The 24069-nt window shown below is 35.6% G+C and overlaps 1 protein-coding gene across 1 annotated transcript; it reads right to left on the bottom strand.

The window, feature by feature from the left end:
• Window positions 1-96: 96 nt before the first annotated feature.
• On the bottom strand, window positions 97-24069 carry NCAPG (non-SMC condensin I complex subunit G). The gene is made up of 22 exons (XM_008930369.3): window positions 23888-24069; window positions 23075-23284; window positions 21918-22146; window positions 20494-20639; window positions 19477-19561; window positions 19199-19388; window positions 16829-16978; window positions 14402-14542; window positions 13326-13449; window positions 11902-11991; window positions 11589-11768; window positions 11031-11141; window positions 8861-8980; window positions 7116-7352; window positions 6609-6790; window positions 4936-5110; window positions 4361-4522; window positions 3360-3531; window positions 1842-1928; window positions 1320-1398; window positions 297-545; window positions 97-247 (listed from the first exon to the last, which is right to left on the bottom strand). The coding sequence occupies exons 1-21, from the start codon at window positions 23996-23998 to the stop codon at window positions 419-421; spliced, it is 3108 nt and encodes a 1035-aa protein (XP_008928617.2). The 5' UTR covers window positions 23999-24069; the 3' UTR covers window positions 97-247; window positions 297-418.

Raw genomic sequence — 24069 nt, 5'->3', positions numbered from 1 at the left:
TATTGAGTACTTAGCACCAACAGCAATTTTATCTGCAGATAAGAAGCAGTATTTTCTTTAAAGTAAAAGAAAAAAACCTCCAAGTTTTGTTCAGGTAATACTTTATTATGTTTTTAATATATGAATGAGGGACTTATTGGGAAAATAATAAAAAAATAATAAAAAGCATTGCTTAAAAAAAAACTAATCTAGAAATCTAAAGGGACTTCATATTGGGAAAATAATAAAAAGCATTGTTTAAAAAAAACTAATCTAGAAATCTAGAGGGACTTCATACTGCATTGTTTAAAAAAAACTAATCTAGAAATCTAGAATTATCAAAGGAGTTAAATATGACTAACAAGAAAAAAAAATCTCATTTTTCAAGTCTGATGTTAACTACCAGCATTGGCAAAGGGCACTTTCTTTCCTTTTGTCTTCAATTCTCCACTTCCTCATTCAAAAGTCTTGAAAGATTCATTCTGGTTTTTTCAAGTGCCAATGTTTTTGCTCGTCTTGGAGGCCTTGAACTTGACACTGGGACCGATTCTGGAACTTCATCACAACTGAAATGCAGAATATTTAAAAGTAAGGCCAAAAAGACTAACCAAACTCAAGAGTTTTTATATTAACAAACTTGAAACATGGTCTTAAAGAACAAAAAAACTTCTTACCAATTTTAAACTTTTTATTTTTTGAAAAGAATATATTGTTTTCCAAGTGATATAGCAGTTGCAAAATAAGCATAACTCCCACAAATTAGGTGAAATCAAAATAAATACACCAAATAGGCAAAAGGGAGTGGACTGACCCTGGTGACCCTGAAGTCCATGGATTACTTGCTTGAGAAAGAGTGAGCACAGCTAAAAATTACAAAGATAATGTTCTTTTAATTCTCATAACCTATGAGATCACACAAGAAGAAATCCATTGTCTATATTCACTTCTCAGAAGTTTATCAACACATGTGGGGAAAAAAGCAACAAAACTGTGGAGAGGGAAAAAGAAATAAAATTTACTCCTCCACAGAACAGATTAAAAAAGCAGAAAAAGTGATTGGAAGAAGAGCAATAATGTAAACCAAAAATCTAACGTCAGCTAGAATATATGTTGACTTTACACCCCAAAGGTATGCTACAAAAAGGTTACAGGCTCTTTGACAAAACCTGCCACTGTTTCAAAAGTACTAGTTCAAAGAAATTTTTTTTTCTAAAATATTTATCTGTGTTTTAGGAACAGAGGATATCAAAGGTAAAAGTCTGGGAAAGAAAAGCATTTGAATTAAATTTCCTTGCTGGAAGGAACATCATGGTGTTGATGGTGAAGAGTCAAGGACCTACCTTTCAGTACGACGTTTTACACTTGTGCCAGCTTTTCTTCTGCTCACAGACCTCCCTTCTGCTGCTGCTTTGCGCTGTCCTAAGTATAAGCAAAAGTCTCTTTTCATATCATGATACCATTTGTTTTCTTAAGCTAGTTTTGTATCTTTCTTCAGTGTTTGATATTGCATTGAAACACAGAAATATGCAGTCAGCACAGACAGAATGTGATTACAATACAAAAGCAACAATAAAAACCCCACAATTTATCACTTCTCCCAGAAACAACTGTTTGTTACTGTCAATGGCTGTGACCAGGTTCCCTGGAAATCCTGTAGTCAGTCTTTCCTTCTTTTTTTTTTTAAATCTGTGTTATTGGGAGAGGCTGAGAGCACAAAAATTTCCACAAAACAGACTACTCTAATCTTTTAACAAATAAAACTGTAAAAACTACAACGGAGTATGAACGGCTTTTATATCAATACATTCATAAAAAGCATGAAATTTTTTTATTAAAAGCAACTCATATTGTTGCCCATGTACCTTTGCCAGTTTTGTTTCTTGTGGATTTTAATTTTGCCGTTTCTTTAACTTCATTAACTGGAGTATGAAGAGCATCTGTGTTATTTTCTGTTAAAGAGAATAGCACAAACAGAAGTCATAAAAGTTGATTATCTTAAGTACTAGTATTTTAAATTTTGGCTGTTATATAAAAAAGCCACACAATCTAACCCCACTTTTTCTTTAAACCAGAAACTACATATTAAGGCATGCACTCCCACTTTTCTGGGAGAAGAGGCCAACCCCCACCTTGCCTTTCAGGGAGCTGTAGAGAGTAATAAGGTCCCCCCTGAGCCTCCTCCAGGCTGAACAACCCCAGCTCCCTCAGCCACTCCTCATAGGACTTATGTTCCAGACTCTTTGAAAATTTGAAATCCCACAGATTTGAAGCGGTAAATGCTGCTTAGTTTTTAATGATCCCAAATGTATTGAGGGAGAGGGTGGCAGAAGGAAAGGGAACAATGCTTTTCTCCTAGAGTCTGCTTTTAAAAAGTGCTCAAAAATTCTTTTGCATGACAATTTCACACCAAAAAGGATTATCAGATGTTAGCCAAAAACATTGCAACTATTTGCTCAAAGCATACTTCCAACTTCCCATCCAAGAAGTATTTGAAGACATAAACGTAGAAGATAAAAGAAATTAAACTATTTGGCACTTCTGGAAAAAAAACAGATTAAAGCCTTTAAATAACCCGCTAAAAATATAAATAATTAACAGAATGTAAAAGAGCACATGATCTGCTTCAAACAACTGCCTTGTCAATACTTTTGCTTTGCTTCTGCAAGCAAACTTAGTTTCATCCAACTGCTTTTCTGCTGACTAAAATATTCTCCTTTGTGAGCCCCAGCACACCGTACACTGCTGAGGCACGTGCAGCTGCGCACACTCTGCTGGCAGGGCTGAGTCTTCCAGCTACTTCCACTTCACACTCTTAAATAGCAATAGAAGGAAATGTGGCTCCCACAGATGAGTTGGCAACAAGGACAGACTGGAGTGAACACTGAAGGTATCAGCTCTATCCTGCTGTAACACAGCCTGCAAGAACCACGGGCATGATTCTTAATACTCCAAAGTATAAGAACCCCACCCAGCACTTATTTCTTCCTCCAAGTTAGCAACTCTCGTTCTAAAGATGAGTTAGTCAGCATCAGTATTTCGCAGGCACAGGAGTGTGCCAGACATTTAAAACAAACCAAAACATCTTAATACTGTTTTTGGTAAAAAGAAAGAGCTGCAGGGCAGAGCTTAGGATGCAGAATACAGCACTATTCATACCAGAGTAATATGACAGAATTTGGTCAAAAAGCACTACAAAATGTAAAATATTTCAGTACAAATATTTTAAACTGCCTGCATATTTATTACTAAATGTTACCTTTTCCTGTTTTTTCCAAAAAGTAGATTAATTTAATAAAGGAAAACTAAAACTCATTTTCATAACATCCAAACAATTCACTGAACTGTACACCTGCTACTGTACTACATGTCTTCCGAATTACCTTCTTCATTGTGAACACTGTTTTCAGGCAATGGGATGTCAGTGTCCTGTGTCCTTCCAGAGAGACCTGTTTCCTCCGTTTGTCTGGAGTGGGTTTTGCCCACATTAGGATCCTTGGTCAAGTTCATCTTGATCTTCTCAATAGTTTTTTGACACAGTTTATCTTCCACTTTCTGGAGAAAAGACATTTAATGTTAAATGCTACTTAATTTTACAACTATTTATTTTATCCATTAAATTTACCTACTAACAGGATTGTTTAAATTTACTGCACAAAGGATACAATGTGTGACATGAAAATGATCAGTCAAGCTGAAAGTAGAAACACTTTCTCCATCAACATCAGGCACTGAAATCCCACATTTTTAAATTTTTAATAATTTTTTTAAAGGAAACCTGAAAAACATTAAAGCAACTGGACCTGAAGTATAGCTACCTCTGGATGATATACCCATAGTGGATTTGGCATCCTTTTCAACATTTCTATATACCATGGTATTCATCTGTCATACTCCCAAATGTTAATTTTTTTCCATATTAATAAAAGCACCGAAGTAAAAATTCTTGTAATCAATCCCTTCCCACTTCATCTTAAATCAAGCACCCTTTTCATGTTGGCTAATGATCTTCCAATTACATCATAAGTTTAGGTATAAAATTTCAGCTCTTAATAATTAACTAGAGAAAAGCCATCCAAACTGCAAAAGACTTAATAGTGAATTTTATTTTAACTTAAAAAAGTTAACTACATCACAAAGATCTCATTGTACCACAATATATCAAATTGGGCACACTGTTGCACCCTGGTTATACTGTCTACAGTTTATGCAGTGATATCAGTTTATTTTGTAAATTACTCAAAAATTAATTTTCAAAGCCTGGTTAAAAGAGAAATTCCAGTCACATCATCATAGTAAACAAAAGGCACTTCATTTGTAAGTGTATCAGAATATTAGATTGCTAATGAATAAAAAGGTAAGAACCACGTTATTTATGTACTACCTCTAGAATCTCATTGAGCAACACCAGAAGATTCTCTTTGGAAGAATTACTGAGTTCTAGTGAACTTAAAGCTTTTGCATAAATACGGACATCTGGTGCAGTTGGGTCCGTCAGGATTTCATTGCAAATCTTCATGGCTAAACTATCATGCACTGTTAACTCCTGTAAAGGAAAGAAATCAGATATCAGACATTTTGTTGGGAACTATTTACAAGAGACAGCAGTGAGAACATTCCGATTTAAGCTGTTAATGCTCTTATTTTACAGAGTAAACATCTTCCTAAAATGCAGTATTTTTAGTATGTACATCAAATGATTTTTATAAATACTTTTCCCAGTATAGACAATTAGCCATGGTGCAAGGTCCTAGTAGCATTTTGTAATTGTAAGAGGGAGGGCAGACTGGGGGGGAAGGAAGTGGGAGGGAAAGTGTCAAGCTATAAGATTTCATTACCTCATTTAATCCAACTGCTGGGAGTCTCAGAGGCCCAGACAGGTAGCAGTAAGCAAGAGGGAGGGGCAGCTCTTAATCTCTAGACACAAATACTATTTTCCTACAGTTTAACACACTGTACCTGGTAGTCCTGAGACTTTTTAGACTGAAGTTTCAGTCCACTTGGTCTTGTCAGGTCCACTAACAGCTCAGAAACATTAGTGATATCTACTTCAGACAAAGGTGACGTTGCAGGAGCATTTAACAGTGTTTGCAGAGTTGGAAGATAAGCTTCTTCAAAGCATTCTTGGTTAGACCTGTTTCAGTGGTATCAAATATTAGAAGACAAAACTGTTTTCTCTTCCAGGATGAAAGTTCTCCGACCCATTGTAACACATCAGTCAAAGCAAAGTGGGAGCAGCCAACCTTAGCAGCAACAGCCAGCAAGATCAAGATATCAAAACTTGCTTCACAAAACCGATTAAGTTTTAGCACATGGTATTTCAAGTAAGTTTTAAGTAACACTTCCTGCCTCTGAAGAGTTTGAACATTCAAACTTACTACTGAAAACCTAACTGATATGTCTGATATATAGACATATTTGCTCTTAAGGACAAGAGAATACATTTACATAAATACATTTCTCTCAGGTTTTTTTTTTTGATTAATCTTGTCTTCTGCTCATTCCTCCTTCCCGCTAGCCTTTTTCTTTGTGGGTACTTTTCATTGTGTAAGAAAGCAAGGAAGCCTGGCAAAAAAAATATGCAGTGGCTAACAAGATTTTTGGAAGAAATACTCATGCTTTTTTCTCAGAAGAGTTCATCATTCCTGCTAAGCAAGCCTAAAAAAACCATGCTGCACTCAGTTCTGCAATAAGTTGCCTGAAAGTGTAGTTCCACAACATTTTTCAAAACAATTTGAAAGACAAGGTGTTGCAAAGTACAGGGTACTAACTGAAGTGAAGCCTTTGCTGTTTCTGATATTTATTAACTTTTGCATCTCCAACAACTCCTGTTTGAACTACACTCCTTAATGTAGCAATGTATTGGCCACAAAAATTTAATTCAATTTGGCTGGAAAAATAGATAAGGTAACATATAATAGAAGTAAATTGAATATTAACCATAAAAACAACCAGATAAATACTCAGTTCGTTCTAAGTCGCTCAAACCACTGTTAAACAGCAAATGTTAAACTATTTAACAAAATTTAACAAAAAGTTAAACAACTTTTTCATTCAGCAGGTGAAAGGAGATGAGAGTTGCTGTTTACATAAGCTCTCTACCTCCTTTGTCCACTACCAAAATAAACAGGAGATTTTCAATCTGCTGTGAATTTAAATTGGAGTATTCTTTGGTTCAAAAACAAAACAAAAACAAACCCCAACCCACAGCCCACCAGCCTGCTTCTTTGATATCTGCTGGGCCCTGATTATTTTCTTTTGAAGCATTCCTGCTAGCTACTTTTTAGTGACTCTTCAAAGCCTACCTGTAGTGCTCAACAGCATAAATAAGTAAAGCACATCTTTTTAAATTAATATTTTATTCAGTATCTTGGAGAATAGTTTCAATTATAGGCTTAGGAAAGAAAAAAAAAGTGGAAGGCCACAGGGGTAAAAGGGAATTAATGGAAAGGTGTCAGAATAGTCACAGGTTGAGATTATGTACTTTCAAAAGCAATAGGCATAGGAGGCTGAATTAAACCTTTAGGTCTAACTTGCATTTCTGCAATTTCTACTTGTGCAAGACCAAAAAAGGTTCCTAAAGCTGCTAGATCGATGTATATTGTCACATCACAAATTCCAAAGACCATTACCTGTTTGCATACGCAAATAAAGGGAAGAATACTCCTAGACAGTGTCGAAGCCGAGTGTCCTCTTCAGTCACGGGGTTGTACCACAACAAAACAAGGCGAGAAAGGAGCTTGGCACTGATCAGCCTCCCAGAGAACATCAGTTTGGCAATGCCTTCTGCAGCTTCTGTCCTAAGCTCTGAAAACTGAAGGAAGAACTCATCACAAACACAACGCACCAACCACAGCCTTTTGCACTAATACTTTCTAGTAATAGTCTACATCCTATCTTGCCAATCAATTCTCTACATTCCTATATTTGCACATGCACAGAATTCAAAGCCAGCTCAAGAGTATTGTTAGTCTGTACCAGTGAAAAACTTATAGTCATTTTCTAGGACTATTTTAACATAAGACTATTGATTTCAGTTACACATCACGTAGTAGTCATATACAACCTAATGGGATGGTAAGCCATCTGCAATAATAATTTTAAAACAAAACTAAGGCATATTTTATAGTATTCCTTACCTCACTGTCTAAGAAACCAGAAAGTAGCTTCAGAAGGCTGTGAACTGTGGCAGCATCTTCTTCATCCTCTATTGTTTTGCTTTCATCCTCGCCATTTTCAGTTCTAATGTGTGCACTTTCACTTTGAGAGTCATTGTCTCTTCTGCTTTTAAAAGGCTCAATTCCAAACAGCATTAGTTGATCAAAGATTGCCTTTAAAGCACTGAGCTTTATCTTTATATTATCTATTTGTAAAACCTAGGTTTAATAAGGAAAATACATACATCATCTTCCAGCAGATCACCAATGTTAAAATTCAGCATAAGATTTTTTGCTCTAAGACAACTATTAATTTGGGAAACTTTCTATTGTACTTGAGACAACTTTCAGATTTTAGGAAGATGTGATACAATTTTAAACCTGGATTTATAATACAGTCTGGGAAATAGTTTATCAAGGTATCTATGCAATTTGCATTACATAAAATCAACTGAAGTTCACTCACAGAGTGAGCATGCATGTGTGAGATGTAATTTTATTGTTCAACTCATAAAGAGACGCTGGACAAAGTCTGTTTGCCTGTAGTAGTTCCAGAGTGTTAGGCACTACAGAAACACAGCTTAAAAAAAGTACAGCTTAATTAAAATCAACAGTATTTAAAAAGACAGCAGGAAGCAAGATAACAAAGTCAAAGTTGCATAGGTTACTACACGTATTAGAGTTCAAATTAGCATTCAAGTAAAACCATACATCATGGGTGGGTTAACCTAGAGATTCTAGATCTGTTTAGCCCCACACCCTGCTTCTGATAGCAGCCTACAGAAAGATTGTGGGGTTTAGCACCTATAGAAATAAGTACTCAAGTCTAAAATCTAAGTTACTAAAACAACTGTATCTTCCCTAAACAAACTTGTTTTCTAATGAGACATACTCAAAGGCAAATTAAAAACAATAATATATGCTAACTTTTTAGTAACCCAAAGTTCTCCTACTATGGTGCCTGACAGCTCTACCATCTTGTCTGAGCCCAGCATCTCAGCTCAGCCTCTGCTGACATTTCTCAAGTGTCTACATGAACACACCTTTAATAAAGCACAATGGCCACCTACATGACTCTCAAAGCCAAGGTCAAAAAAGTTAACAGGTGTCATCTTTGATACAATTAGCTCATCATGAGAACATGTACCACAAGGGTGGGAGATGCGGGTATTATGGCATCCGACATGTTCTATATCCATAGATGTTTGGCCATGCTATTGTTTCTTGGTTTTAATATTGCTTTATCCTCTACTTAACAACTCTTTCTTAATCCATTAAAAAAATAGTAATTCAGAAATTATATCAGACACCCAAGATCACAGGTAAGTGTGTGACAGAAATGTGAAAACAATCACAGTCCCATTTTTAGTTTGGTTTCCCAAGGAAGGCTTAAAGAATACTATACCTTCTCTTTTCTATATCAAATAACAAATACATGACTGATTATAACCAGATTTGGAAAAGAAAGTGAGACCTTTCAGATAAGGAATTCCTAGAAACTTTCAAGACAACAGATGACCTTACAAAGGAAAGGCATGCTACTACCAAGGTAAAATATAAGCTTGAATATTATTAGACATCAGAAAAACCTAAATGAAACCACACTCTCCAGAAAATCAGGCTCCACTGGTTCTCAAAGACCATTACTACATATAATAGCTTGTTATGGATACAAGACTAGTTTTATTTACTAAGTTACAAAGACCATTTCTGATCAGACATTTTACCTGTAACAGCAGTGGAAGATGGTTTTGGGCAAATTCTTTGTTCTGAAGGGTACAGCAACCCAAACACAGAACTGCCATATTTCTTACAGCTGGATGAACATTAGTTACGCCAGGAAGTATCTGGAAAGAAAAATATTACACTTTATGGTTGAAATATATCAATTGAAAATAAAAAACTGACTACTAAAATGTGTTTACCCTGAAAATAAAAATAATTTAGTTTGATACAGGTTTGGAAAGTGGCAACTACCAAATTCTCTGTTTATCTAAATATAAACAGAAGCAGATTGGGTATGCTGTTCGAAATCAGCAATAAAATAATGGCAAAAGTCACATGAGTGTTTTCCTTTGTGGGTGTTTTTAATAAATATTTGTTTTCAAACAAAATGGAGTTGATCACTCTGAGATAAAAAGATAACACACAACAACAACAAATCTACATATTTCTTTATAAAAGACATTAGCATTCTTGCAGAGAAACTGTACCCAAGTTACCAAATACAGATGCCACTTCGATGTACTTGGAATAGCTTTGAGAAGACAATTGTAAAACTCTACACAATAAAAAAGCCTGACTAGATACAGTGGGAACACCACATTGGCATCTTTTTATATTTTTGCATTTAGTAAAACACAAATAAGTATCCCAAATCACTTAATACATGAAAATCCAGCAGGAACATCAATACAAAAGCATGATCTTGGACAAAGAAAAGTGGAATAAACAACAAATGTGAAAATTAAAGAAAGACCAAGTTAAAAAAAAAAAAAGGTTTCTGGGATGCACAACATTAATTAGGACTTCTAAGAATACTTCTATACATCTGCAACAAATCAGGTGTGGTTGCACTACATTTCAGCAAGTTTCATTGCAGCTGAATTCTAAGAATTCCCATTCTGAGGTCATCCAGTCCATTTTCTCCCTATCAAAAGATCAAGTTCAAATTCCTATGAAGTATTACATAAACAGACTAAATAGATACGTCCTAAGAATTCTTGTCAAGGTCCCAAGAATTTGCAGCTGAGATAGGAATAACCAAATCATTCCGTAATATTTATTTTTCTTGAACTTGCTCAGTCTTCCTTGAAATTTGTACAAGTGTTCACCATCCCACGACAAGGAATTCCACAGATCACACTTAGGTGACGAAGCAACTCATTTCATGTTTTGAGCTTGCTAATGAATAGGTTCATGGGGTGATCAACCAATCCTTACTCACTTTCTTCAATGTCTTACGACTTCTGCCCTCTCTCAAGCCCTACCCTTAAGGTTACAAAGCAGTAACCTATTTAAACATTCTTCAATAGAAGCCATTCCATACTTTTCCTTGTTGATCTTATCTTGACTACTTCCATTACAAACTTCGAATATAAACTGTCTAAAAAGATAAGAATCGCACAGAGTATTCCCATGTGGATACATCATTCATACAATGGTGTATTATTTTTTCAATTTTTTTGTTTGCACTTTCAGTAACAGTTAAAAGGCTGTGATATTTAGAAATGTTAATCTTCAAATGCATAGTCTTCAAAATGGAAACTAGGAAGTATACCTTGTAGACTACAAGAGGCCAATAATGCCACTGCTTTATTTTTCAATACAAAAATATTTTGCTCTTCAAAGGTGCTAAGAAAACAGAGTGGGGAATCTTTTCTTGTACATGGAAGGAAAGAAAGAAAGGTCTATATGAGTTCCAGTCTTTCCGAGATAAAAAGTTTTTGACTAGAAACAAACTAAAAGCCAAAACAACAACAACAAAAAAAGCCCCAAAACATTAAAAGTTCTCTATTAGAGCTCTCATAACTTTGGCTGATAGAAAATCCAAGTAATTAGAGGCAGTAAGCAGACATCTAAGCACTCCACTTGGCACAGTACACCTCAGCCCTGTCCAGCATTGTCATATACAGTAGTCAAATATTTATTATATTCTTACTGTATTTTAGTATCTCTCTGCCACAACCAGTTCTGGCACAGGAGCTCAGAATAGCATTATCTGCACTCACCTCCAAGACACTGGATTCTCAAAAGGCTTAAAAGCACCAAGCACAGCACTACAGATACAGCAAAGTGATTGTGAAATAATCACAAACCACCCTGCCAGCATCCAAGGGCCAGCTACAATGTATCCATTTTCATTATAATATAAACAGTATTTTTATTCCTACATACCAGAGATTGAATGATTTCAGTTATGGTTGGACTGATTCCTTTAGAAAGGGACATGACCTTCAGAAGCTCATAACACATCATCAGACACTTCAACAGTGTTTCAGGATCACTCTGCAAGTGGGTCAGGGAAAAGAGAAACATTATCAATACAAATGGTGGGTGTAATAAGAAGAATGCGGCCATTAATCATAATTTGTCCCTACCCAAATAAACATGTCCACTACACATTTGTTGTGCAAGAATATTAATCATCATCTGATGATGAAAATAGATCCCTTTTCATGTTTTCACCTAGTCAAGAGTAAAAGCAGTAAGAACATGACCCTTTTAGAATTCTTTAGTTATTTAAGGACAAAAGAACAGTTTAACTGCAATTAATTTTTTTGCTAGGGCATACCATCAGCTTCTATACTTGCAGAAAGAGAATACTAATACCATAAATGTTTGTTTTCAATATTAAAAATGTAGATGAGACAAGGCCAAGCTACACTTTCATTTAAAACTAAGAATAAATGTTAAAACATAACCAGCACTTAGGAATACAGGAAGGGAAGAGACCTTCTCCACATGCATTTCTTTAATTTCACATTGCTCTCCCGCTTTTATCAGATCATTTTTTGTGTGTTCCAACTCAGTTATTTGCTCTTTTAATACTGATGCTCTATTAAAATCCTGCAGAGCAATGCATTCTTCCAAAGCTTGCTTTGCTTCAAAAAGCTTCACTTTTATTTCAGCCAACTGAAATACAAAGTAAAAAGAAAATTAATATAATAACCTTTGTGGTATTAGCCAACAACACTCTATTGACACTACTATATAAAACTCTAGATGCATAAGCTTAAAATAATATTTTTTTTATTAACTAGCTTACCTTAAGCTCCCTCCTTCTTATTTCATCAGCACTAACAGGCTGCTCAACTGCAACAATTGGCTCACGAACTTCTGATATAATTTCTGCAATCTGTTGGTACAAACAGTGTATTAGTGCCACTAATTTCAGCTCAGCTGTCATACACTAAGCATTTAACTTTTCCAAATTTAAAACACTATCCTTCTGAAAAAGTATTGCACATCTGTGCAGCTTCTCTTAACAGCTCATATTCCCTGCAAATAAACCCTCAATTTGACAATGCATAGTGTGACCACAAGTCTGGTGTTTTCTTCCAATCAGCTGGGAAAGCAAAGAATGAGAAGACCACATTATCCATGAAGTCCAGCTGTTTCTACACCAACAGTTCTCTGGCACTATCTTTCTCCTCTAGATATGAACACAAGCTTTAAAAAGAATTGCTGGTAACAAGAGTAGGGCTTTTCATCAGCCAAAAGAGAACACCATCATTTAAAGGTCTATAAACAACCATTTGAAGTAGAAGAAGGAACATCAGCTATTTAATTTCAAGCCAAATACGCACATAGAAGTAGAAGCAGAACTAGTCTGAGAGTTTTTCAGTGGGTTAGGGGCTTCCTTCAAAGTCAGTCCCATTATGTAAATACAAAATGAGATGAAACATGATGAAAACTAAAGACTGAATGAGACAGGATAGTCTTAATTTGATTTATCTTGTATCAGATCACCTAAGTTTAACCTTCTCTCAAGCTGTACTAAATCAATGGAATGTATCAAATCAGTGTATTTCACAAGGATATCAGAAATGCACACATTTACCATTACAATTGTATCATAATGCTACAATTACCATAGTTCTTCCATCGTAACCATGGAACAGACCTATATCCATATTTACCCACTGGGCTGAGGATTTTCCAAAATTATCTCTGTCCTCAAGTCCCAAGTTCATTTAAAATATTTGAGTAAAATCAAGGGTCCACTTTTCCAGTGTCAAGTTTAAATAATTGCACTACATTTAAAGAGACTACTATATAAAATACTTTTGTTATATGGGTTTTTAGTACCTATCTGAACTACCAGGAGGGAAGAGAAATATGAAACCGGAAAATCTACATTATCCTCACTTTGAACGTTTTAGTCAAAACACTTTGGATCTAAATACAATAAGGTATTATGGAACAGGCTGTTGAAGTGCAACACTTTCCTAGTTAGAGCATTACATTTACAACACCAGTCAAATTTCCAAAGATAAAGATCTCTAGACAACCACAAAATGCAGGTATGCTAAAAAAAAGAAAAAAAAAAACAAGGGGGAGGGAGACATAAATGCTTTTCCAAGCTAAAATATTTGAGCTCCCAATATTTCTGTTACAATGTTTCATAAAAGCTGTTTGATATGTGGGAAGGCAGAGCCTAGAACACTATAAGCTTTTAGAATTACTTACAATTTGAATCCTTGTGTCATCACCCTTAACGATACTGAGCAATCTTTCAACGAGCAGAGGTATAAGTGCTGCTGAAGTTGCAGGTAGAATGAGAATCTTTTGTAAAATAACTAACAGATGTTTTCTGCATTAGAGAAAAAAAAGCACAAAAAAAGCACATTTTCTTGCTTATTCAAGAAAATGGAAGACATGAGTTAATATTACCAACTTCAAGCTAGTGTGATGAAAACTTTATAAGATATTATGAAACTTCTCCATAGCTATATCAGCTGCTAAATATATTTTTTTGCTTAGCAATGTTTGTCTTTTCCTGATTTTACCTAACTTTTCTTGATTAGAAAATGTTGGATTTTTTAAACAGGTGTCACTACTGTTCAAAAAAACAGCAGAAAACAGTCAGAATCAATACTGTAGAATGCTTTCATAGAAATTATCTGTCTGAAAACCCAAAAAAAATTACAAGTTAAACTATCCTGCCAGTCTGGCACACATATATGCATTCCACTGAGAGCTTGGAATTATTGCTGTGTTTATACTATCATAACTGCAATTTTTCACAAAATGCCTGTGATGGCATGAATTTCCAAATTTATTCACTCTTCTTACCTCACAGCAAAAGGCTGTTCAATTATAGAAATGACTCAGTTAACACAGTCCAATTTAGCGTGGCATCTAAGACCCTTTAGGCCTTAGCAGAATATAGCTTAAAAACATATGAAACAAACAGGTTACTTGCTACAAGTCATCTGTTGCAAAGTAATCCATTTTTATCTTTTATTTTTTTATACACTATGCTCCAAATAAACAGTCTTGTAACTTCATAATCTCAAGAACACTTTATGAAAACAACTGAATTTGTTCTCCACAATGTCAAATCTGCATTAAAACTTACTTTTCCATAAAAGTAAGCAGACACCTTTTGACCAATTCCATTAGAGAGACTGTGCTTTTTTTTCCAGCTAGCATGAGGACTGTATTTTGTCTGACTGATTAGGTTCATTTCCCAGAGGTTCTATGCTTGTACAAAGGCATGAGTGTCATAAGCTTAATAACACAGATTCAATATTTAAGTTTACCTTCCTCCCTCTTCCATGGTATCCATGCAGCCAATGATAAGAATCAGTTGCTGGCCTATAAATTCTTTTGTCATCAGGTTTTCAAAACAATTAAAGTCTTCTTTTTGTTCTTCAGTAAGAACTGGCATGGTTTCAAGATAACTGAATCCAAACAGAATAGATATACTTACATTCAGAATCACTGTTGGACAGTAAAAAATTTAAAAAAAAAAACCCACCCCGAACAAATCAAAACCAAATACCCAAAACCACTCCTCTCCCTCCCAAAAAAGTCCCACCACTTTCTTGTCCTGTATGAACAAGTGGTTACATTAGTTACAAACCTTAAAACTTAATGTTTGTGTTCTTTTCCTAGATTACTATTTTCAGAAAGCTATTTATACCAAATAATTTACAGTTTAAAAATAAAGCACTTCATTAAAAAAAAATCCCTTTTGTCAATGTTAAACAGTAAAAAACATAAAATTACAAGTTATGCTTCTGTGTGTGATTTCAGTTCTGTACTAATGCATAAAGTCAGCATCTTGGGAATAAATGTACAGATGTAGCATTTTTCTTATTATTTTTCTGCATATTTAGGTACTATGTATTTTTTTACAAGTTCAGAAGTGTTATATTGCCTGCAAGACCAAATACAAGAAAATCATGAAAGCATACATGATCAAATATGTCATCCCAGAATAACAATCTGTTATCATATACACTCAGCCTTATAGCATGGAAGTGTAACCAGTTTGTTCCATTTCTTTATTTTTCTAGAATCATTGTTCTCTTATCAAAATTCTATCTGAGTTATGCACGTTCAGAAAATCAGGAGTGAAACATATAATGTAGAAAATCCAGTAACGAATAGAATGTAATAAAATGAAATTTAAATATTGATATGAGCTGAGAAAAAGATGCTTTTTTCTACCCCAGCTTTACAGATACTTTTCAGCAGCAGCTCATTATTTTTAGCAAATTTTAAAAATTTCTTCAAAGTTAGGACATCTGAAATGAAAGTAAGTGTTTCTGATCACTTAACAGTAACGTCACCTGCACCAGATCACACTGAAATACCTAAGGCAACTTGCAATCCTGCATTTTTTCCTAAGTACCAGTGACTTGCATTTTCTTGCTCCTTCTGATACTCAGTGCACTGCACAACTGGACACCAGAGGACTGCAGAACTGCAAATCTTACCTGAAACAACTAGTAGCAAAGCTCAACAATGAACAGTTTTTCAGTTGATACCACAAACAAGTTCTAGCAAACCTAATTAACCTTACTCAGCCTCACCCTGAAGAGGAAGGTAACTGAAGGCATTTTAAGTAAGATCAGATGGAAAGAGAACAAATGTTCTCTCTTGAAGAACAAATTTTTTGGAGAACAAATATTTTACGGCCTGTTAAATTAATTATGAATGAATGTACACCCACCAGACTGGATACACATTTCAAAATTAAGCAAGCACAGATGCTTCATTTATCAAATATTTATGAAACATGTTAACACATTCCCCATTGAAAAGTAGCAATGATTTCTGTAAGTACCACTAGTATACTACATCCAGTGACGTGAGAAAAGAATATGCATATCTTTAATTGCAAACATCTATCAATACAATGCATTTTTCAGCAGATACGATTTTTAATCATTTCAGGAAGCTTCACTCTATGTTTCACAAGTACAATAGCTCAGTTAAGATTTCTCAGCATTCTCCATGCTCACAAATGTGAAGTCTGTTCAAAATTTATGTTAAGACTAAAGAATCTCACCAAGAAAAAAAAAATACCATCCTTCACTTTGGGGAAAAGACTGGCTTCACAAAACATTCATTTCCCCACACACACCCCCCTCAATGAAATAAATGTTCTGCAACTGGCTCATTTGGCAGCTCTGCCACTGCCTTCAAACATAAGTTTTTGGGAAGCATTCCTGCCTGAGCAGGCAAAAAAGAAGGGAGGTTTCAATTACAAAACTACTTCTCCTGGAGAGAGTAGACATATTTTACTTTATTTTCACAAATTACAACGAAAAAAGTATCAGTTTCTGCAGCCTCTAAAAATCTTTGTGCAAACACAGTGACCTTGATAATAACACGTACACAAAGGATAGCTGCATATTTCAGAACAATGATTTTATTATCTTAAATAACACAGAATTATGTGCTATTGATCTAACAGTCCCATCTTGCTGATAATTCAGGAGAAAGGGCTTTCCAAACATTGTTTTTAGGCTACAAATTTGCTGTTTACAGGTTTTGTTTAAAAGAAGTAAATCCTCTCAAAAGTCTTTTTAAAAAAGGGAAGAAAAATTAAAATCATTGTTCAAGCATGAATTTGGGTTTGGAGGACACCTGAACAGTTTGAATAAAAGAAATATTCTTTGCTTAAAAAAAATAAATCAATTTTAGCAGCAAACGATTTATTTTTAAATGCAACATACCTTAATAAATAATCTGCGTATACAGCTGGTTCTGGCAACATCTCCTCTAGTAAATCTTCACCTTCTTTACCTTTTGATTTTAGATTTTCACAAAGACATCTCCAATGTAACACATTCTCAGCTGTTAAGTCTTCCAGTGGAATCAGTTTTCTAAACAAAAATCAACAAACAAATACAAAGAGATAAATAAAATAGGGTCAAGGACAACAAATGCCCAGAAATATCAGAAAACTAGAAATAAAGATTACTTCCTAAGATGAAAATAAAATCCTGTCAAAGGTACTTCCCACAGAATTACTTACAGATTGACAAAAAACTTCCTCTCTTAAGTAAGGACACAGAGCTCCCCAATTCTCTTAGTACATTGCCCTTCTCAGTGTTTTAACTCAAGACTATTCATATCAGTTTGCATAAACATTCTGCTCAACCCTTCAGACCAACTACAGCAACCACCCAGTACTTTAACTCTAGGAAACATTTTTATCACTGTACAAGTCTAGAAAACTGAACACCATTTATCTGCAGAAATGCAACGACTGCATTAAAATATTTTTCAGCTTCTGTTTATGAATTGCTTTTTCCATTCTTAATACAAGACCTTCACTCAATATTTGAGTAGCATAAAAAGTAATACAAGTGCTTCTCAGCATATCTCTAAGCTCATCCTCCATTTACTAGTCACAGGACCCCACTACTCTTTAGATTCAAGTCTTTTCCATGCCAAACATGGCAATTAGTCTTCATTTTCAGAAGCAGAGCATTAAGTTGTGCACTAATTCTATCTCAAAACAGAAAGGACAGTATCACTGCAGAGGTACTTTTCACTCTCTTGAATCCCATTTTACTGGCAAACCATCAACAAAAATTTTGGTTTTGTTTTAGGTCCCTCACATACAAAACAAACAAACCCGTGCAATATGTAGATGAAAACCGATCATTTGATGGCTTCTCATTAGTCTGAGAGGTCTTTATTTAACATACAGAAATCATAGAACTTCAAAAATCTAACCATTTATCATACTGATACTGCATCACTCAAGCTATTTTCAGGAACATCACACAAGAACAACCCTAATATTTTTCATAAATTAAATAACTTCATTATGAGCTGAATAATTTAACTTCTCAAATTGTCAATAGTCTAACAGACCTACAACTTAAAATTCTCAGACAGCCCAGTTTTTCAGAATGGAAGTCTCATTTTGTGCAGGATCAAAGTCAGCCCGAGAAGCCCATAACTATATGTAAGTTCTCCTTTGAACCTCTTAAGACATTGGCACATTTCCAGAGGCTGTAAGAAAGTTATTTCATTATCACTGATTCTTTTAAAGGCAAACAGGCCCACACCTATAGCTTTGGAGTGCAATGCATAGAGCATCTACTGATTTCAAAATATCTGTCATGCAACTACTAGAATGCAAGACACTTCATACGATCATATTATACATTTAATCCCAAAGTTCAAAGATTTTGTTATCACTTTTTAATCAGTGACAATTTCTCATTTAATTTTATCATCTGACACTAGACTCCTACCACTGTTCATTCCACTCTCATTGCCTCAATTAACACAAGACATTTCTTCTCACACCTTTTTGCCTCCCTTAGCAATTTCCTATAACTTAAATTTCTGGTTTTCTTCCCCTCTTCATTTTTCCTTTATGGATCTTAATATGCATCACACTATCTTCTTCAAGGCTTAGGATCTCAAAAAGAAGACTAAGCAAATTCTGTCAAGCTCTTAAAACAAGTAAAATACCTCCAAAACAAGACTGACACACAAGTCCAGTAATTCCATTCCGACTGATTCGCCAAACAGGTCATGGATAACTGAACCAGTCCCAAACTGTGCTGCCTCTTAGCTCAGCAAAAAGCACAGCAGGAAGTCAAAGAGTGGGAAATGTGGGAGAAAGACTAGAAGCATTACTAAGAGGGAGAAAGGAAACAAAGGAGCTTTTCAGTATCCCATGCTAAATGAAGAGAGGAAATCAGAATTGTGGGTGTAAACTGGAGCACTTAAAACAAATTAGACTCTAAGCTGTTACTCATATAAAAGCTTTTTTAACTGATTAATTTACTGCCTACTTTTAGAATTTGACAATGTGACTTTGGGGGTATTCTGGAATTGAGAAGTCAAATATATTTTTCTCTTTTTTTTTCCTCTTGCTTATCTGGGCACAGATAAGCTGGTGAACACAGCTGGTGTTTACAGATCTTTTTTTTAAAGAAAAAAAGCATATCCAAAACACTTAAGCATACCAACAGAGCTTACACCACAGTATCAGTCTTTATCACAGGCCTTAGTTACTCTGCTCCCCATTTAGATATAATCCTTTATATTGTTATGCAAAATATTCGTCTTTTGGATACCTGCTGTCAAGGTATTTACATTCCTGAACAACATCATGAAGAGGAGATAATGAAAACAGAGCATTTAGTACTGGGATGGCCACTTCTGGGCAGTTTTCTACATCCAGCCGATGAAGCAGTTCTAAAACATCCCCTTCAGTGACTTGTAACCAGACTTGAAGTAGCTTCTTCATTACCTCCTTAACAGCATCTAATAATACAGGAATTTAAAGGGTTTAAAACAGAGGTCAAAAAATATCAAGTTTTCAACATATTTTCACAAAACAATTTTCTCTTACCAGATCTGTCATTAAGTCCTTGTTGCAACAATTTTACTCTCTGTGCTATTGACAGAGCTCTCATGTGAACTTTTTCTGCCAAAACCTTAAAAAGAATTAAGACACGAAAATACATTTCTACGAATGATAACAACTGAATCCATTAACTACATGTTGTTTTATATTCTCACTTTTATCCACCCACAGAAATCCTAGGTCAATAAAAGTCTGTAATACTTACACCATCAGCATTGTAACAATACATTAACAAGTAGACCCTTGTGCATGGAAAACAATGTAAAATAAAATAAAAAGTTAACACACAGCTTAGAAGCTTGTCAGCTCTGTTTGAATGCAACACCTGGATACAAAAACTATCCTCTCCCTTTAAAGCACCAAGTGCAATAAATACGTGCAATAAATTACTGAAGTATGTACTTTTCTTAAATCCTAATAACACGGATTCAGTTAAAAAACATAATTTAACCTAAATTAAGAAAGAGCAGAAGATTGTTCTGTGTGAAAAAGTTGAACATTTTGTTTCAAGATCTTGCCTAAGATGCCTGCTCAAGAAACAGACAGGTTAGCACACATTCTTGCCCCTACTCTACATATAAACAAGTAATGGTTGATACTTGTCAAAATGGGAATAGCAAAAATATGTAATTTTTTACTACTGCTGTGACCCTATATTTACTTAATATCTATTATGTAATAACAGAGAGGAAAATTTGCTTAATAAACATCATAAAAAGCATAGATAGAAAACAACAGATTGCATACATAATTTATACTTCTACTGTCTGATCCTCGAGAGACGAGTTCTATCACAAAAGTAATTTCTATCAAACAAGTTCTGCAGTCAAGTTCAGGGGTTTTAACTCGAAAACTTGTATTAGAGCACTGCCCCTCCCAATTTTTGTAAATGAAAATAAGTTATCTAACTGTTCTTAGTGTTTAACAAGTAAAATACAAAAAAAGGCTTTAGAACTTTTATTAAATCAGCCCTTGAAACTAACATTAAGTGATCCAATTTACCTCATATGCCAGCTTCCTGACAGCTTCCTTCACATCCATAGTGCGGCCTACAATCACTGGCAAAGTCCGTGCTGAGGGAGCAATACATGACAGCACTGCACGTCTCACTTCTGAGTTTGAATCATTTTCAAGCAATGTGGTGTAAACTGAAAATAAAATAGTAATAATAATGTTTTTCTAAGAGTTCGAAACATTATAGGAAAACAGAAAACACTAACAAAACAAAACAAAAAATCAGCAGCTGTTATTAAAATGCCTCTCCTGCCCCTGCAGAGCTGATAATTTAGGAAACAGTTCAGGGTCACAACCCCGAGATTTCAGGGCAATTACATGCTGAGCTATGATCTCAAAAGAAATAAGGTTTACAATTGTAAGTAGGAACCTCAGTTAATAACTCCAAAAATTGCTACTCCAGATCCCATCCATAAATAACCATTTTGTCATTTACTGGGGAAAAAAATTTTCCAAATGTTGGTGCTTTAAGATCTCTACTGATTAGCTGTATATCCTCATTACCTTTGAGGCAGTTGCTCAAATTTTCCTATAAATGGAAAACTGCAACCTCCATTAAGCCTACCAAAACTCATAGAGTAAATCCCCCTTGCAACTTTCTTTTACTATATTCTTGACCCTTCCTCAAAATTAAAAGCAACTATAAAATTAATTTACTCAGAGTATATATGAATTCATCTTCTTGCTCTGTGAGACAATGATTGACTATGAAATTTAGGTACTCCTAAACAAGCAACCTATAAATAAACACTTAGAAAATAAAATATCAAAGAAGGTACCTTAACAACAGAAAACCTCATCTAACTAAATTGTCACAAAAGACAGCATGTGAAGTTTAATGGGGGCACAATTTACATAACAGCTGTGCTGGTACAAATCTACACTCTGTCTACCTGGAGGCAACAGAAGTAGCAGCTTAGTCAAGAATCACACCATATACAAAGAAACCCACACACAGCATCAAGACACCTGTGCTGCAGAGGTGCTGATCTCTTACAGAAAGTGATGATAATTAGAGGTAATAATAGTTTTTCTTTACCATCCCTACTGTTTCTTAGAGCTTCTTTACTAATTCAGTTCAATTAATAGTACCAAAGGGTCCTTAGAGGGCAAGAACTGAACACACTATTTTCACTATCCTATTTCTACATTTAGTTCACAGAGCAGCCCAAGCCCAATACAATTGTCTAGAAAATATCTCCTTCAAGCAGTTCTGTCTTTTCCCCTTGAACGTATGCAACTCTTGCATGTACAACCTCCTCTGGTAAAGAGTTCCAGTTCATGAATTATTACAAGAATACTCTCTAATATTCATTTACTTGATGCTTAAAAACAAGAAGCTTAAAAATGCTTTAAAGTAATGTAAATAAACAAATGTTCTTAGAGAAAAGAAAAAGACCATTACTACTTACTATTAACAACAGGACAGTCTTCATCCTTAGGATCCTGAAGTCTCGCCAGGGCCAAGACAGCTTGAATTCTCACATTCGAAAATTTGTCTTTAAGTCTAATCAGCATAGCTTCATTAATTTTATCAAATAGGTCATCATCAATCTGGGCATTTTCTGGCATATTTCCCAAAATCTTACTAACAAGCTGACATGTTCGAAATCTAACTGCGTGGCTGTTCGCATCATGAGACTTAGGAAAAGAAAAAAAAAAAGTATTCTCATAATCACTCTTTCTCACATCCAACATAAAGGTCCTAATACACACATGTAAGTAGCTAATATTTTAATAAAGTAAATGAAATATGCACTTCTATGTTTCAAAAGCTTTTCCTACTCATTTTTAATAAGATTAAAAAGTCACAGAACCGGAAAAAAATTATGGCCCATCACCTGTATCAGTGGCTCTTTAGAAAATCAGCACTTCCTTCACAAAGGAAGCAGCATGTTTACCATTCCATGAAACCTGCAGTGCACTAGCCAACTTACTGCTTTGCCTCCATAAACATTAGAAGGAAAAAAAGATGTTAGCAACCATAACTAGTGAACTTGGCCCGATCAGTAATCTTTCCATGACAAAACATTAGTCTAAGAAAATGTAATTCTCTTAATTACATTTCTATTTCTCACATTTCTTAATTTTCTATTTCTGTGTTCATGCTATTGGAACCATTGATTTTTCTATGTAACACTTCCACTAAGCAGAAAGGAATTAATACCTGTCAGCCTACTTGTATGGAAGATCTTTTAATATTTTTCTATTTCTGTGTTCATGCTATTGGAACCATTGATTTTTCTATGTAACACTTCCACTAAGCAGAAAGGAATTAATACCTGTCAGCCTACTTGTATGGAAGATCTTTTAATATTTTTTGTTATCAAAGAAACAGTATAAACTCATTTCCACACCACCTCCCCAATTTCATGCTTATAAATGCACCTATAGTGGATTTTTTAGGGTTGGGGGAGTGGTGGTGGTGTTACTCATATAGCACTATCTTTGCCTTGCTTTCACTTTCTAAGTTCTAGTTTGTAAGTATCACCTCGAGCACCAGCAAATTTTCCCTACTGCAGGAAGTTTGTTTGTTATGTCAAAGATTTAATAATAATCATTACAGTACCTCAAGCAGAAATTTAAACACATAATTCAGAAGTAAATTATCTTCTTCTCCCTCCTCACTATCATCTTCTTTCTCGGTCTGATAGAATGAAGTAACAAATTTAGCCACAAAATTGATCACTTGCTCCACTGCTGGTTCCCGTCTGTAGATTATCATAGCATACTTGAGGAAATGAATGAATTTTTCATGAAAGTCTTCTTTATCATCCATCTGGGGAAAAAAAAAATCAAACCACAACAAAAGATAACTGCCCGCTTCATCTTTCAAAAGCTGTACCACAGAAAAATAAAATAAATGTGCTTATAACTGACAGCTTCCACTTAAATTTTTAAAGAGCTGCAGCCAGCAGTTAGGGCACACCCGCTGCCGTGCACCCCTCACCGAGGATTTTGCTTTAAGTGCACAGCAGGCACGTCCCGACCACTGGGCTCCACCCTGGAGTTCACATTTACCCGCTGACAGGTTTCAGGATGGCAATCGACACCCCCATCTACTACCACCCACATCTCGGGGGTCACATCCACATCTCGAGGATCCAAACACCATCAATTCCTGCCGCGGGCAGTTCTCACAGCCGCGTTCGCGGGAGGCAAATGCGTAGAATTCAGCGGCTTGGTTTGGGTGGGGGTTTTTGTGAGGATTGTGGGGGGGGTGGTATTCCGGTTTTTTAAGTGGCAGGGCTCTCCTTAGGCACACGGGCTTCATTTTCAGTGGAGCACTGCGGAGAAGGCCCTCGCCCTCGAGGGAGCAGTGGAGCAGCCGCGGAGCATCCCCAGCTCCCCCCGGCCCGGGGCCGCCCCAGGGCAGCCGTACCTGAGTATAGGTGCCCTTCAGAGCCACCACGAGCTTCGCGTGGTTCTGGTGAGGCTTCTGGGCCAGCTGGAAGGCCTCCTGGACCTGCAGCGACTTCTTTCTCACGCCCATGGCCGGGTGGAGGCTGCGAGCGCAGGCCCCGGGACCGGCCCCTCACACACAACGGCGCGGCCGCCCGCGCA

The sequence above is a fragment of the Manacus vitellinus genome, unplaced genomic scaffold (assembly GCF_001715985.3).
Source record: "Manacus vitellinus isolate BGI_N305 unplaced genomic scaffold, ASM171598v3 scaffold_0_pilon, whole genome shotgun sequence".
Lineage (NCBI taxonomy): Eukaryota > Metazoa > Chordata > Aves > Passeriformes > Pipridae > Manacus > Manacus vitellinus.
This window is presented reverse-complemented; position numbering and strand designations above follow the sequence as displayed.

Bases quoted from the DNA above. Each gene is read 5' to 3' on its own strand.
- NCAPG (XM_008930369.3), bottom strand. From the start codon at position 23,998: ATGGGCGTGAGAAAGAAGTCGCTGCAGGTCCAGGAGGCCTTCCAGCTG. The intron at 16,979-19,198 runs GTATCCAAAAGA...ATTTTTGTTTAG, and splicing joins TGTAAATACCTTGACAGCAG to AAAACTGATTCCACTGGAAG. The intron at 1,929-3,359 runs GTAATTCGGAAG...TCTCTTTAACAG, and splicing joins CAGTGTTCACAATGAAGAAG to AAAATAACACAGATGCTCTT.